The sequence below is a fragment of the Pollicipes pollicipes genome, unplaced genomic scaffold (assembly GCF_011947565.3).
Source record: "Pollicipes pollicipes isolate AB1234 unplaced genomic scaffold, Ppol_2.1 Scaffold_4219;HRSCAF=4965_pilon_pilon_pilon, whole genome shotgun sequence".
Taxonomy (NCBI): domain Eukaryota; kingdom Metazoa; phylum Arthropoda; class Thecostraca; order Pollicipedomorpha; family Pollicipedidae; genus Pollicipes; species Pollicipes pollicipes.
The window spans coordinates 21,909,648-21,924,489 of NW_023596448.1; the positions used below are offsets into that span (position 1 = coordinate 21,909,648).

The 14,842-nt window shown below is 54.5% G+C and overlaps 1 protein-coding gene across 1 annotated transcript in view; it reads right to left on the minus strand.

The window, feature by feature from the left end:
- Positions 1–585: 585 nt before the first annotated feature.
- Positions 586–14,842, minus strand: part of LOC119095006 (dystrophin) — a 48,245-nt gene continuing 33,988 nt past the window's right edge. Inside the window, exons 6-16 of the mRNA XM_037217914.1 lie at positions 11,912–12,084; positions 10,697–10,972; positions 9,350–9,589; positions 8,450–8,535; positions 6,609–6,981; positions 5,921–6,032; positions 5,343–5,462; positions 4,568–4,686; positions 3,379–3,877; positions 1,777–1,861; positions 586–689 (exon numbers count right to left, since the gene is read on the minus strand). Of these exons, the coding sequence (XP_037073809.1) occupies positions 610–689; positions 1,777–1,861; positions 3,379–3,877; positions 4,568–4,686; positions 5,343–5,462; positions 5,921–6,032; positions 6,609–6,981; positions 8,450–8,535; positions 9,350–9,589; positions 10,697–10,972; positions 11,912–12,084 (2,163 nt within the window). The 3' untranslated portion in view covers positions 586–609. The remainder of the gene's footprint in view (positions 690–1,776; positions 1,862–3,378; positions 3,878–4,567; positions 4,687–5,342; positions 5,463–5,920; positions 6,033–6,608; positions 6,982–8,449; positions 8,536–9,349; positions 9,590–10,696; positions 10,973–11,911; positions 12,085–14,842) is intronic.

Here is a 14,842-nt window from a genome sequence, read left to right on the forward strand (position 1 = left end):
TGTTGATATGGTGCTATCTAAACGCCACAGTACTTGCAACCAAAACCGGGCCATGTGAACGCTGGGTTGGCTCTTTTGTTTATTTACACAACACACTGTTGACGCGTTAGCCGCAAAAAGATACGAAACAGGGCGCGTCCGCTCCCACCTGCGCTCCAACATTCACTGCCGCCGCTCCGGAAGCGCTTGCTAACGTGTAAAGACCAGTAAATATCACATTGTTCACGGCAATTACACAAAGCACACATAACGGCTGCATTCAACACGATAATATTCAAATACCCAGCCAGCAGTGGACAGCCCGGTGCAACGATGTGCCCGGCACCTCACTCTCCTAGTAACAGGGCGAACCATGCACCCGTGGCGGCGGCGACCCTCATCTCTCAACTCACCACTCGGCCTCAAAGCTCTATCGCATGACAGTCAGCCATGCGGTGAGGATATGCATTCGGAAGATAAGTAGCTTGTTGTAATGAATCGCCCACTCGTGAAATCACACCTACACCCAGCGGTAGCCACGGACCTCGGATGTAGCATGCACCCGACAGCATTGTCTGGGTCATAACTTCCACCAACGGTGGGGGAGGGGCAATCTACGCAGCTACGCAGCTACGCACTCAGCAGCTCTGCGTTGAACTGTTCTCTGCTGGGCAGCGAAAAAGCCAGCGGAATCGGACGCCCACAGCCACCTGAAACGGATAAAATGTTCTTAACACAGTTCGCAAATTCAGCTCACTGGTAATCTGAGCGATATGTGAGATTTACACCCACTTTATAGTTTTCGTGTGGAATAGTTGGTGACAGTACAAGTCCGCTGGCATACTTTGCACGCACAGCTGTATATTGTTTTCTTATAAGTTAACCATAACCATTCATTCTCGCACGTATCTTTCAGGATTTGTTTCCAACCTTTTGAATGAATGGATTTCTGGGATGAGAGCTCACGCTAGACACTGCTTGCTGTGTGAACCTTGACAACTGCAATCTGATCGTGCAGTTCCAGGTCAGGGGCAGAATTTAGCGGCAAAGTTTCAACATGCCACAATATCCGGCACGATGCGTCGTGTCCTCTGACGTCATCTGAGCTTTAGCGCGGCCGCTGCCATCGGCCGCAAGCCACATCCGTCGAGGTCATAAAGCGAGAACCCAAAGCGACTCGATCCCACTCCACCACGGATGAGTGGATCGAAAGGTAGGTGCTCTAACCAACTGCACTATCGGGGCAGAAATACTTACCTCTTGTAGTCGACTTATATTTATGTATATCAACACATCCTATCCAGTCCAACCCAACTGCATCTGGGGCAAGCTATACGACCCAGATCTGAACTGGCACAGCGCACCCGAAGCTGCCTTATCGTTGACCAACCGACAGCAAATCGATTTCAGGGTAAGGGAGCATCTTGCAGGGTACCCAAGCTAGAGAAGAGATACCCTGCTCTATTATCTTTGCATCGGGACCTTGCGCTTTTTGCTCTTTGTCCTGCCCCACTCTCCGTTGAACTCCATGTTTTACTTCAGTGTCGCACGCGCCTGAATACATGATGGAAGCGTTGTACGCGTCTCAATACATGATGGGAGCGTCGTGCGCGTATGAATACATGATGGAAGCGACGTACGCATATCAATACGTGATGGAAGCAGTTACATGTGATCCCAGCACCACAGTTCGTCTACCAATATCCCTCGCAAACCCGGCTGCTTGTTTGGCCCCGTGCAAGCCGGCGGCCAGCGCCAGCTCGGCGCCCCTGCCGCTGGCGTCGTTGCTGGGCTGACCTTCGGGCGCTGGGGAGTCGCTGGCGAGCTGAGAGGCCGTCACCGAGCGCGTCTGCAGCGTGCTGCTTCGGGCCAGGTTGGTGCCCTGCAGGCAGACACCGGACCGTCAACTCGAGACGCTCGGACGGCCTTGCGTTGACCCACGCATACTCACATCACTTTCACATCACATCACATCACATCACGTCACGTCACGTCACATCACATCACATCACATCACATCACATCACATCACGTTCTTCACAGCTGCGCGGATTGCCGTCTGCAATCGTCCTGGCGCCGTGCAAATGCATTGTGATGACGTGCGTGCGTGACGAGATGCGCTGAGGCTTGACGGCGCGGAGGACTTTTTCCGTGTTTGTAAGAAGTCAACTCACAAAACCGTGCGTCCCCAAAACGACATAATCCGGTCTCCACCTCATCCACAATTGGCTGGTCTATTCTGCTTTAGCGTGAGTGCGTAATAGTCCTTTTCACGCAAACCTTTTGGGACTAAAACCTTCTTTGGTACCAAATTTGCAATCTCGAAAATATGACAAGCGGAAATGATATCCATGGTTCATCGTCAAACTTGCCAAAATAGACATAACGGTTTGCTCCAGAGGCGCTTTTGTTTCATCATCAAGCACTTATTTATTAAGTCATAAATGCAGTACTTAATGATTTGGTCCCATGCAACCAAATGCTCAAACATAAAATGGCGAGTAGGTACATGACGATGAAACAAAAACGCTTCCAGAGTCAGGTTTACCGGCTATTTTGATTTACCTGACGACAAACAAAAAGTTTTAATCGTGACTATCCCACTTTCCGTGTATTTCGGAACTAGGTGCATTTGGAATACTGCGGGGAAAATTAGGTAGCAGTGATGCGTGAAAGGTAAAAAGGCCTAATGTCTGAATGATGCACATGTGGATACAACGTGCAAAATGTGACCTAATACCCAAACCAAACATGTCTGTACAAACTGTTCTATCAGACGAGGTTGGTGCCAGAAGTCGCACGCATTCACTGGTACAAAGGCACCAAGATTACACAGAGGGGAAGTTGGCTCCTTAGAAATAACTCAGAGAGACTATGCCCGCCGTCACTGGCCCAGGGTACCGTCGAACCGGGCACATCACCGACCATTCCTGTCCAACGTCCCGCGCCAGCACCAGCCCGTTCCGGCCGCCCCCTCCCTTACTCTGTCAGCCCCAGCCCGTCCGACTGCTCCCATCCCATACCCTCTCAGCCCCAGCCCGTCCCCACCGCTCCATTCGCCGTGTCCGGTCAGCCCCAGCCCGTCCTGACCGCTCCTCTCCCTTACCCCCTTAGCCCCAGCCCGTCCCGACCGCTCCCCTCCGCCGTACCCCGTCAGCCCCACCCCTTCCTGATCGCTCCCATACACCATAACACGTCAGCCCCAGCCCATCCCGACCGCCCCCTCCGCCGTACCCCGTCAGCACCAGCCCGTCCCGACCGCTCCCATACACCATAACACGTCAGCCCCAGCCCGTCCCAGTTGCTCCTCTCCCTTCCCCCTCAGCCCCAGTCCATCCCGACCGCCCCCTCCGCCGTACCCCGTCAGCCCTAGCCTGTCCCGGCCACCCCGTCCCTTACCCCGTTCAGCAGGCGCCGTAGCTTGCTCAGCCGTTGCCCCAGCTGCCGGTTGTGCTCGTCCAGCTCCTGCATCCTGGTCTGCAGGGGGGCCTCGCCCTCGGGTCGGCCGCCGTCGGGCTCCTCCGCCGCCGGAGGAGGTGCGTTCTCCCCGGAGGAGGCCACCGGAGGCGGGGCCTCCTCCTCTTCCTCCTCCTTCGACGACTCTCGACCCAGCTCCGGTGGGGGTGAGGCGGGCAGAGCCGGGGGCGGGTCGGCGTCGTCGCCGGCGCGCGGCGCCTCCGGCTCGGCGTTGGTAGGCGGACCGGCGGCGGCTGCCGGCAGGCCGGCCGGGGCGGCGGGGCCGGCGCGTGCCAGCCGCTGGTACTCGGCCTGGAGGGCGCGGTTCTCCTGCTCCAGCTGGCGGATGACGGCGCGCAGCTGCTCGTCGCGCGTCTCGTCCGACACGCCCTCGGACGAGAGGCTCATGCAGTACTGCGTGATCAGCTGCAGCTCGTCCTCACTGCACAGACATGGGACGCCGGACGGGTTACTGTACGCTCGGCAGTGCTTCGCTTCCGTGGAGCAAGTAACGGCCACGCTGCGGAACGAAATCTGTGACAAAGGCCTATGGCGTGTAACTGCCCAGAGTTGCAATATGTCCACGGTTCTAAGTGGCTGAAAGCAAACAGTTTCTTCTGAAAATCGCTCTGTAGGTCAAACAAGCAGGAAAATGACGAAAAAATAGTAATTCGCTGCAGAGCTGAATATGTTCCGTTTCATTTTCAATTTTTGTCGTTCGGAGCATTTCGAAATATAAATTTTTCATAAACAAAATGTCATTTAACACTAAAACATTCCACAAATGCCGAAGGCCTTTGAGAAAAGAGCGCATGAAAGCGAGCCTGCACAAATACATAAAATCCCCATACTGCAAAGTCAGCCAAATTGACCTTTCAATTACATGAAGATGGGCTCCGAGAACGAACGACACAAGTACAGCTGATGTAGCAAGGATGACACTACTGACACTCATACACAGTGACACCCTGTAAAAAAAACAATCAGGCGGCATCTTTTTTCAGAAGTGCCATGATACACTAGTCTATCAAACGTGTTAAACCCCATGCAGTTGAGTCCTCAAACAGCACAACCCCAATCATGTTTCAGACTGCCCGGACCGCCGCACCGCCCGACCCAGCACGAAACGTACCTCTCCGGACTGGAGAAGCTGTGAGCGTCCACTTCGGAGGTTGCGTGCCCGTTCGTGCGCGTGCCCTGGTCCAGCGAGCAGGTGCGCAGATGATCGGCGGAGGCGGCCGAAGTGACGCCCTGAGACGACACACCGTGTGACGTCACGGCATTCAGCAAACAACAGCGCTCATAACTACCAGGCCATGATGTGTTTGGAAATGAACGACCGCAAAAACATGACATGAAGACGCGTTGTTTAAAATAACTTACTTAAAATGACTTGACCGCTTAGGACGGAATTCAACGGACGACAGCGCTCGTAACTACGAGGTCGTAATGTGTTTGGAAGCAAACGGCCGGGCAAAACAGGACATGCATACGTATTGTTCGACATGATGCTTCGAAAAGTCGGGTATATCAAACGATTCTGGCAGAAACGAACTGAGTTTCGTTGAAAGGGAAAGGGTGACAGAGGAACGTCATGATGTGTTTGGAAATGAACAACCAGCAAAACATGGCACGAAGGCGTGTTGTTTAACATGACGCTTAGAGAAGTCGTTGGCCATATCGAACTATTCTAGCAGAGACGAACTGATTATAGTTGAAAGGGAAACTGTATAAGGGAAATATTAAAACAGCAGACCGAGCTCCAGCAGCCCTGAATGATGTGGCGCAGGTCCATGAGGCCGAAACCAAGGTATAGCTCCTGTGCTTCGTAACGGCAGCACTGATGCCGGCACCGCTAAAACATCGATGTTTAGGGACAACGAACCGGACGATTTACTGGCCAATACCTCAGCCATGGGCTGGACAGGGAGGTAGCCCAGCTTGGTATGCTTGCGGAAGTAGTGCTTCGACTTGAACCGGTTTCGTATCGACCTGGTGAAGTCCTTGATGTCATCGCTTGACGAACTCTGGAACACAGCCATAACGGTAACAAGGCCCAACGCGAATCCCGAAAAGACAGCAATAGCAAAAACAAAGTTTTTGTTTGCGAAACAGCGTGGTGCAAGACCAATCACGCAGCATCAATGGCACATGACATTCCCGAATAGAAAATGACTTATGAGCCAACCACCACTCAGCTTGATGATCAGCTTGAGAAATGCTTGTGCAACAATCATGTGCTCAGCGTCGCCCTTTACAACTCATCCCGCATTGCCGTTCAGCTTTGACGAACATGGTTCACGGAGGGGTGGGGAAGTAAAACAGTTGTATAAAATGAGTTTATTCAAATTGGCGGCACGCAACTCGGAGCGTGTGCTGAGGCTCTTTCGCCGAGGGAGGTAGTGATCTGGTCCAATGCATGCATCGCAGGCTATTTAAGACTATATTTCTTCCCTCCAGAGCATCTCAGCTGATGTTCGCTTACCTCTGTGCAATATTCGTGCATGGGATGACTGAGTTTGTGACTTTTGGCGACACGTCCGGTGAAGAAGCATTGCTGACACATATCGAAGTTGAAACATTTCAGACACCGGTATCTGTAACGCAGGTACAACTGGATCAACTCAAGAGGATTGGAAACTGCGTGATGCGCGTGACTGGTTTCATAAAACCATAATTACGAGCAAGACAGTCCTAGTTACAAGGAAGCAATGCAGCCCTCACATGGCGTTTAAGAACTTTTAAGCTGTAAAGCTGACATATGCCACTCAATAATACGCTCCCTAACATCCTCAACACCGCATCACATTTTGATACCTAGCACATTAAAACCCGATATAATGCGAACACATATTCGATGCAAGATATGGAATTGAAAAACACGTAAAAGCACCAAAAGAAATGAGCAGATTGGTCACCAAACTTTTGGTTTCGGTTCGATACCCAACCAAGCTCACGGAAATTTTATAGAATGCTTACTTTCAGAACGCAGACCATTTCCACTACAAAGAAGCATGTGACAACGCAATTTACCTTACTTTTTTACGTGTATTTCTGTAACGCCCTTTGCAAGTCGGGCACTGGGAAAAAATCGCCAACACTCAAGTAATGTAAACCTCCGTGTCGCACTACGCATGCTTTCAGACATTCACGCTGCCTCTGCCGGCCCGAACCTGAAACCGACGATGGGGTACTCCTTGCAGCCATTGCAGCGGGCATGATGTCGGGACTTCTCGGCGCCCGCCACCCGGTGCAGCACCGGCAGCCACACCAGGCTCTGCGGCTCGGCGCGCAGCCAGTCCAGGACCTCAGCTTCGCACAAGGTCGTCTCCTGCTCCCCCTCCTTTTCGTCCTCTTCGTCACCGTCAGCCGCGGCGGCGGCGGCGGCGGCGCGGAAGCAGCTGGTGACAGACGGTTGCACGGCCGCGGGGCCGAAGGCGACCTCCTCGCCCATCTGACCAGGTAGCTGTAGCAGTTGGCTCAGTAGCCGACCCAGCTGCTTCTCGTTCAGCCGCTGTCGGTTGTCGGCGCCCAACTGGAACATGTCTGGGAGGAGGGAGCAACAGGTGAAAGTCTGTCGCTGGCGGAGCCGGACCAGCGATGGCTTTGTGCACAGGGCCCCTTCTAACGAGTGATAGTGGTGAAACTGGACAGGCATGAAAATGCGTTTATTCTATTGTATTGCAGTATACTGTTTTGATCTTTTGGTACACAGTCACACACCGAGACATCATCCGCATCGCTTGATCCGATCCTTTCCCTCTTGTGCGCAGCCAGGCGTATCCCCAGGACACCTCCTGCACGGTCTTCCGTGGGCTTTCCGGTTAATTCCTCTGATCGTTTACTGACCCGAGAAGTCCTCGACCCCTTGCAGCTGCTATTGATCAACTTTTCAAGGTCATTCACTGCAGTTCACAGTCATGCCCTTTGTAAGACTGTGCATGCTGTCGCCTGTAAGCTAGGTGCACGCAAACATGTGCAGATTATTTCACGCCGCCTAATTCGAAGTTACCCAAAGATGCACACCGTCATCAAAGCACCACAAAAACTCCTTCTCCAAGGCCATGTTGTTGTTCAAGGTCCAGAAAGATATGGCTATTAACTTATTCGTGTCTGAAGTACGTCAGCACGCATCGTCTCGTCAGCGGACAGCAATTAGCTGTCAACTAGCTTCACGTCTTGAATGCGAGTCTCTATCACGAACGGCACGTTTTTGATACATAATACAGGCATCTAAGTATTACTACCAATTATGACCAGCATGATGTTAAGAATCAAATGAGCATGAAAAGCGCCGCCACCGAGAATGCAAATGCACCTGAAAAACATGCCATCACGGAAAAATATGGAAGAGCACCACGACAAAGGGCCAAAACATGTGCACATAAATATCGACATCTTTACACACTCCTTTAACAAGCCACCTTGCGGCGAAATACAGTCCTATAAGTGGGTCAGCCCGTCCGCTGCAGTGGCAATGCTGCACTTACAACGCCAGTTTGGCATCGACTCTGATATTATAAAAACGTTCCATGACGTAATAACACAAGGCCATATTGGAGAGCATACTTACAAAACAGTACCGCTTTGTTGCCACAGCAATCTTTTGCACTTTTACCACACCAATAATTATACGTGAGCCCTTTCCACCTCATTTGATGCCTGCCTAAATATCTTCAAATGTGGGACATTCCTTTAAGCCCTACACCGATATCCACATGTAGACAGCAGAATACGCACGGGGTGTACCGCTGAGCCTGCTCGATGGATGGTGTTCATTCCCTCTGGTGACCCAACCTGATCTCCCTGGGACCAGACATTCCGCTCGGAAGCGGTACGCCTAGCTGGTCCGTCGACTGCAAATACTACTTACGGCCGACGCCGACATCTGACCCGGCTCAACCGTGCACATCGACCATGAATAATGAGCACTTAGCTCTGTATGTGCGGTGCACGATGCGAGCGTCCGCAGCGTTTGACCTCACTTCCATTTCGCGTCGGACTCCGTACTCACAGCGGTATTTCTCCTCCAGATGTGCCTTGCAGAGAGTGATGATGGCCAGTTTAAAGGAGCTGACAGGAATGCGACCAGTCCGACGGCTGCAACGAAGGTGTGATGTCATACTGGATGCCAGAAAACCGCGCATGACATCATAGTGAGGCTGAAATACAGCGGACTAAGGAGTTAACGTGCCAAGTGCCTTGATAGTGCACAATATTCCGTGGTTCTTTTTGACATTTGCACGCCAGATGCAAAGTCAATTGCATACCCACGATTCCAGCTCGCATGATACAACTCACTTCCGAACAGCACACTACATCAGGCATCATCATTTGAGCGAAGGGGCAGCAAACCAAGCGATGCCTCGCTCACCCCACTGCGTATCCTCGCACGTCGTAGTCACTGCACGGCAGCCGAGGCAGTTCCGATTCTCACTTGTAAACGCTAAGCAGCCAGCTGAGGAGGAGGTCTATTCTCAGCGCTGGGTCCGCCGTCACGCACTTGTCGTAAACGCTGAGCAGCCAGTTGAGGCAGAGGTCCATCCTCAGCGCCAGGGCCGCCGTTACTCACTTGTGGACGCTGAGCAGCCAGTTGAGACAGAGGTCCATCCTCAGCGCCAGGTCCGCCGTCACTCACTTGTCGTAAACGCTGAGCAGCCAGTTGAGACAGAGGTCCATCCTCAGCGCCAGGTCCGCCGTCACTCACTTGTCGTAGACGCTGAGCAGCCAGTTGAGACAGAGGTCCATCTTCAGCGCCAGGTCCGCCGTCACTCACTTGTCGTAAACGCTGAGCAGCCAGTTGAGACAGAGGTCCATCCTCAGCGCCAGGTCCGCTGTCACTCACTTGTCGTAGACGATGAGCAGCCAGTTGAGACAGAGGTCCACCCTCAGCGCCAGGTCCGCCGCCACTCACTTGTCGTAAACGCTGAGCAGCCAGTTGAGACAGAGGTCCATCCGCAGCGCCAGGTCCGTCGTCACCGGAGGGTCCATACCCCCGTACAGCGCCACCAGCACGGCCACCACGTCGGGCACGGCCACGAGACCGGTCGCTGGAAGGCGCCACGCCTGCGCCTCAAACGCCTGCGCAGCCTCGGCCAGCGGCAGGCGGTGCAGCAGCAGGGCGCGTTGCAGGCGCCGCAGCTTCAGCGCGGTCCTGGCGGCACGGGGTGAGATGAGATGCATGACGTGCTGAGGAAGACGGAGTTAAGGCGAAAGTCTGGCGTGCTAATGGAGACGGGGTAAGGTGAGACGATTAACGTGCTGACGAAGATGGGGGAAATGCGAGAGCCTCGCGTGCTGAGTGAGACGGGGGTAAGGTGAGAGTTTGGCGTGCTGAGGGAGATAGAGGCAAGCTGAGATAACTGACGTGAAGGAGACGGAGTAAGGTGAGAGTCTGACGTGCTAATGGAGACGGGAGTTAGGTGAGACGATTAACGTGCTGGCGAAGCCGGGGGCAATGCGAGAGTCTCGCGTGCCGAGGGAGACGGGGGTAAGGTGAGAGCCTGACGTGGCGAAGGAGACGAAGTAAGGTGAGAACCTGACGTGCAGAGGGGGACGGGGGTAAGGTAAGATGTTTGACGTGCCGAGGGGGACGAGGATAAGATGAGAGTTTGGTGTACTGAGGGAGACGGGAGTGAGCTGAGATAACTGGCGTGAGAGAGAGGAGGATAAGGCGAGAGTCGGACGTCCTACGGAGAAGGGATGGGGTGAGGCCGATGATGCCCTGCCGCCGCGAGGGGACGAAGCTGGATTAGACAGCCGCGGTTCTGCCATGATGAGGAGGACAGAGGCGGATGAGACAGCTGAAGCCCTATCATTCTGACGAATAGGGACGTAATTTCGCAGGTAATCTGAGGTACTGCCGTCCCCCAACTCACGATGGGGTCGGGGGTCAGTCCCCAAGTCACGACTTGGTCAGCATCGATTGAGGGGGTTGAATGGTGAAAAATAACGTAACCCACTCTCAAAATACGCCGAATATAGGATTGCTGATCGGATTTCGCTGGAGACCACGTTGGTACGTGGCCGGAGCCCTCACCCCCCTAACTGAGAAGAAAACGTGACTCCTGCTGACGGAAAGAGGTTGAGGCCCTGGCCAGTGTAAGGTCCGGAGGGCACAGCGGAGGGTCTCCTTGTCACAGCCAGTCGTTCAGCAATCCATGTATCCGAACAAAGGGGAAGAAGAAGCTACAAGGAAGAAGCGGACGGCTTACCGACCATGACTGGCAGCCCACCGTTCACAGCAGCCCGGCCGGCTCACCTGTACGCCGAGAACCGGACGGCGTCGAGCTGCGGCAGGCCGCGCATGAGCTGGTCGAGCCGCGGGTGGTCCCACTGGGTGCGTCGCTCGCCGTGGTGCAGGTAGTACGGCACGCCGTGCTCGGTCTGGGAACGCTCCCAGGGCGGCTCCACCGAGCGGCCCAGGTCGGGCGGCGCCGGTGGCCCGCCGTAGGCCGCCGAGACGGTCGACGCCACCGAGTGTAGCCGGCCGTTGAGGACGGCCAGCCGAGCAGCGTGCTCCGGGGAGAGCGGCACGCTGCGCCGCACAGGCACCGGGTCAGACCGGGTCAGACGGGGTCAAACGGGGTCAGACGATCACCGGCCGTTGGGGACGGCCAGCCGAGCGGCGTGCTCCGGGGAGAGTGGCACGCTGCGCCGCACAGGCACCGGGTCAGACGGGCGAAATGGGGTCAGAGCCCCACCGGCCGTTGGGGACGGCCAGCCGAGCGGCGTGCTCCGGGGAGAGCGGCACACTGTGCCGCACAGGCACCGGGTCAGACGGAGTCAGACGGGGTCAGGCAGGGTCAGACGATCACCGGCCGTTGAGGGCAGCCAGCCGGGTGGCGTGCTCCGGGGGGGAGCAGCACGCTGCGCCGGGTAAGACGGGGTCATACGAGGTCATACGGGGTCGGCTAGACAGGATCAGACGGGGTCAGGGGTCGGGGTCGGTTAGGCAGGATCAGACGGGGTCAGGGGTCGGGGTCGGCTAGACAGGATCAGACGGGGTCAGAGGACCGCCTGTCGCAGCTCAACGACGGCGGGAACAACTGAGACAGATGTCAGACGTCACAGCGCAGCGCTGGGAGTCGCTGGGTTGAACAGTGCGCGATTAAGCCAAGGGGCAATTCAAAGCCAGACGTTGATGCATAGTCTCTACGTTGACTTCGCAACTAAAATAGGCATCGATGTAAAGCCAGACGTGGTTCAGCTAACGCGAGTTGAATGACTTCGACCGGGTTGTAGTCAACTTGACGTGAATCATTTCTAGTGCTTATCGGATTCTTCACCAAAGAGCGAATCTTTTCTCGTCGATCATCGACATCAATTACGCCCTAACAGCCCGTCGAACCTGCGCGCATCATATGCAATCACGCCATCATATACCGAGGCAGATCGCATTTACCATAGCCGATAAGCCACAAGCGTACAATCCGAGTCCGGCGAGCAGATCAGCAGCGTTGACTGCCGCACTCACTTGTTCTCTGCCAGCCGGCTGGCCTGGGCATTGACGTCATCCAGGCTTCGTTGCACCTCCAGCAGGCGGTCCTCTGCGACGTCACCGTTGGTGACCACGTCAGGCTGGGTCTGTTCGATGTCGTTCAGCCGCTGCTCGACCTCGTTCATGCACCGCTCCAGCACGTGCCTCTTCTGTGAAACAGGCGTCCGGGGGAGTAGAGTTTGAATAGCGATTGAAACGCCCAAGCCTTCTCGACGTAACCACACGAACGGTTGCAAGTTAATGGCAGTTTTCTTGCCCAAACGAGCAGCAACAGAATCAGCTTCTTTCTATTGAGAGGATGGACATTGGGATGCCCTTCCAAGGAGATAGAAAGATGTGCGCTGATGCTCACAGGATAACCGACGCACTGAGAAGGAAAGGCGAGAAATGCTCATGTGACAGAGTTAAGTAGGCAATGATACACTTCAGGGGCAAAATGCCAAAAGCAGACTATTAAACGTAGGAGTTAGCGTGACCACTGCCATAGTTCCCACTCAAGTATACTCCTTCAAGTCAAAAGGTGCTCGTGGCGTTTTTTCTATATCGAGCAGGGTTGACAAAATGCCCCCATTTTATTTTCTGTAACAATAAGGCATCTGTAGCTATCAATCAACCGTTTCGCTCAAAGACCATACAAACTCTGGACTTACGGAGTGGCTTACGGAGTGGCTTACGGAGTGAATCTAGTTTTATAACTATTGTGTGATTTTAGGAAAAATGTGCAGCGCCGGTAGCTGGGCACACAATTTACGACATGCGATGGGAAATTTGACAAATCTTTAACACGCTTAACACACACTTAATCGTCATTCTCCTTATCATGGCGCCAACCATCCAGCGATAATCGAGCACGAGCACGCACACAATATTTCGCCAGGAGACGACATCGTTTTGACCAGGACAGAACGGTGCCTGAAGTCTCCGTAAAGTGTGTGTCCGCCGGTCTCCCTCTACATAGCCGCTGGCTATAAACACGTTGGCTGTTGGCCCTGCCTCGTTTGCCAGCAAAGCCAAGTCACAAATCTCACAGCGGACAGCGGAAGACGATTGGCCTGATCGGCGGCGTCGTCACCGGAACCGCAAACACCACCCACATCGCTCTCCAAACATTTGTGCACGCTGCGCTGCTATCTACGCCCAGGGTTCTGAGCTTTGGCAGATATATAGTGACGTAAACAAGGTGGCTGTGGTGTTTGCGGGTGTTGAACGGCCTGGTCTCTGGAGCATCGTTTTCTAGCACACGGAACCATGAGTCACTATGAAAATGATGTGGCCGTCGGCCACACCCGTCCCACTGACATGCAGTCGTTGAAAACTTGAACATTCAGTTAGGCACGAATGCCGGGGGCCAGTCGAGATCAAATTTCGGCGCACAAACAGCACCAAAAGCCGAACAGCAAGCTTGCGTGCATGACTTAACATCCCATTTTCCCGCACGCCTCCACGAGCGTGCTGTGGCATGCCACAGCGTGCCACACGCCACATGCCACACGCCTTCACGGCGAGTGGCAAGCTCGCCAGCTGCTGAGTTTGTAATTCAAATCGACATGCATTAGTGGACCACGACAGCGAGCAAAACATGGCGGCGAAGTTCTCTCGATGAGGGACCGCCATTGGTGGATAACCCGGTATGCCGGGTGCCGCAGTGACGACACCACCTTCGGCGGAAACTGCGCAGTTTCACATGCCAGGGAAAAGGCTGGAGGAAAAGGCTTCCATGGAAAGGTCGCTGTGCTGGAAATACCTTTACGGCATTCTCCATCCCTGGTGATCACGTTTCCATAAGCTTCCTTGCGCGGAGGACCAACTTACTTCACGCAAAATTTTATCACGTGAGCCATTTCCTGCATGCAAACATGCGTCAAAACCACACAAAGCCAGGATTGGGCCTGGACTCACTGTTGGACCAGGACTCATATACATGACTCATTCCACAGGTGGACGGTGCCCAAATGCAGACTCATCAGTTCAAGACCAATGATCTTGAAATCACATTCCGCCGCAAAATCATAGTTCTCCATCCATTAAGAGCATAGGGCAGAGAGCGCTGGATGCAATGCGATGCATATGAATAGAAAGCAGCGTGCCGAGTAGATGAGAAAGCAGGGTGCCGAATACGTAAGAAAGCGGCGTGCCGAGTAAATAAGAAAGCAGCGTGCCGAATAAATAAGAAAGTAGGCACGATGCGAAGACAAAGCACCAAGGAGTGCCAATGAAAACCACGCGCTGACAAACTTCCCGTCGTCGCTCTGCCTTTGATACAATCTGCGCCTTACCCCCGGGGCCGCACTCAAGCCACCAGGAAGACAAAAGAAACCTCTCATTAAAAATCCGATCCTCTGCGATGAATGGGAGACCACCATCCCGCGCGAGCCGCGCGTCTCCAACGCCAGTGTTTAGGAACCGCCGGGTTTCCGTCCGTGGTCGTCCATTCACGGCGTGTTTTTTCAACCGAGTCATCAAGTCAACGGCATGTTTTTGGAGGCGGCCGGCGACATCTGTTTGCTTTTGGTCGGCGAGGCGGCGCCATATATCAGGGGCCGTCTCATCGCCGCGGCTCCGGTGCACCACATGGCGCCGGAGAGCGCCGCGCACCGTCGCTTCACGGCGCCGGCGTCTCTCGTGGGATGGGGCCGCACGCGCCACCGTCACCACCGTCCGCGCCGATAGCAACGCAGGCAACCCGCGCACACCGGCAGCAGTCCGAGGTGGCGGAGCCCAACAGACCTCCGACGGCGACAAGACTGGAGCGATCCTTGCATGCGTTGAGGGTGAGGGTCAGGGTGGGTGGGGGGTGGGGTCGAGGGAGGGGAAAGAGGGGCACGGCCTTGTTGCCCCGAGAGTGGGGGTGTCAATATGTCCGGTTCGACCAGCGGTCCAGCTCGGCATAAACCAAACAAATTGGGC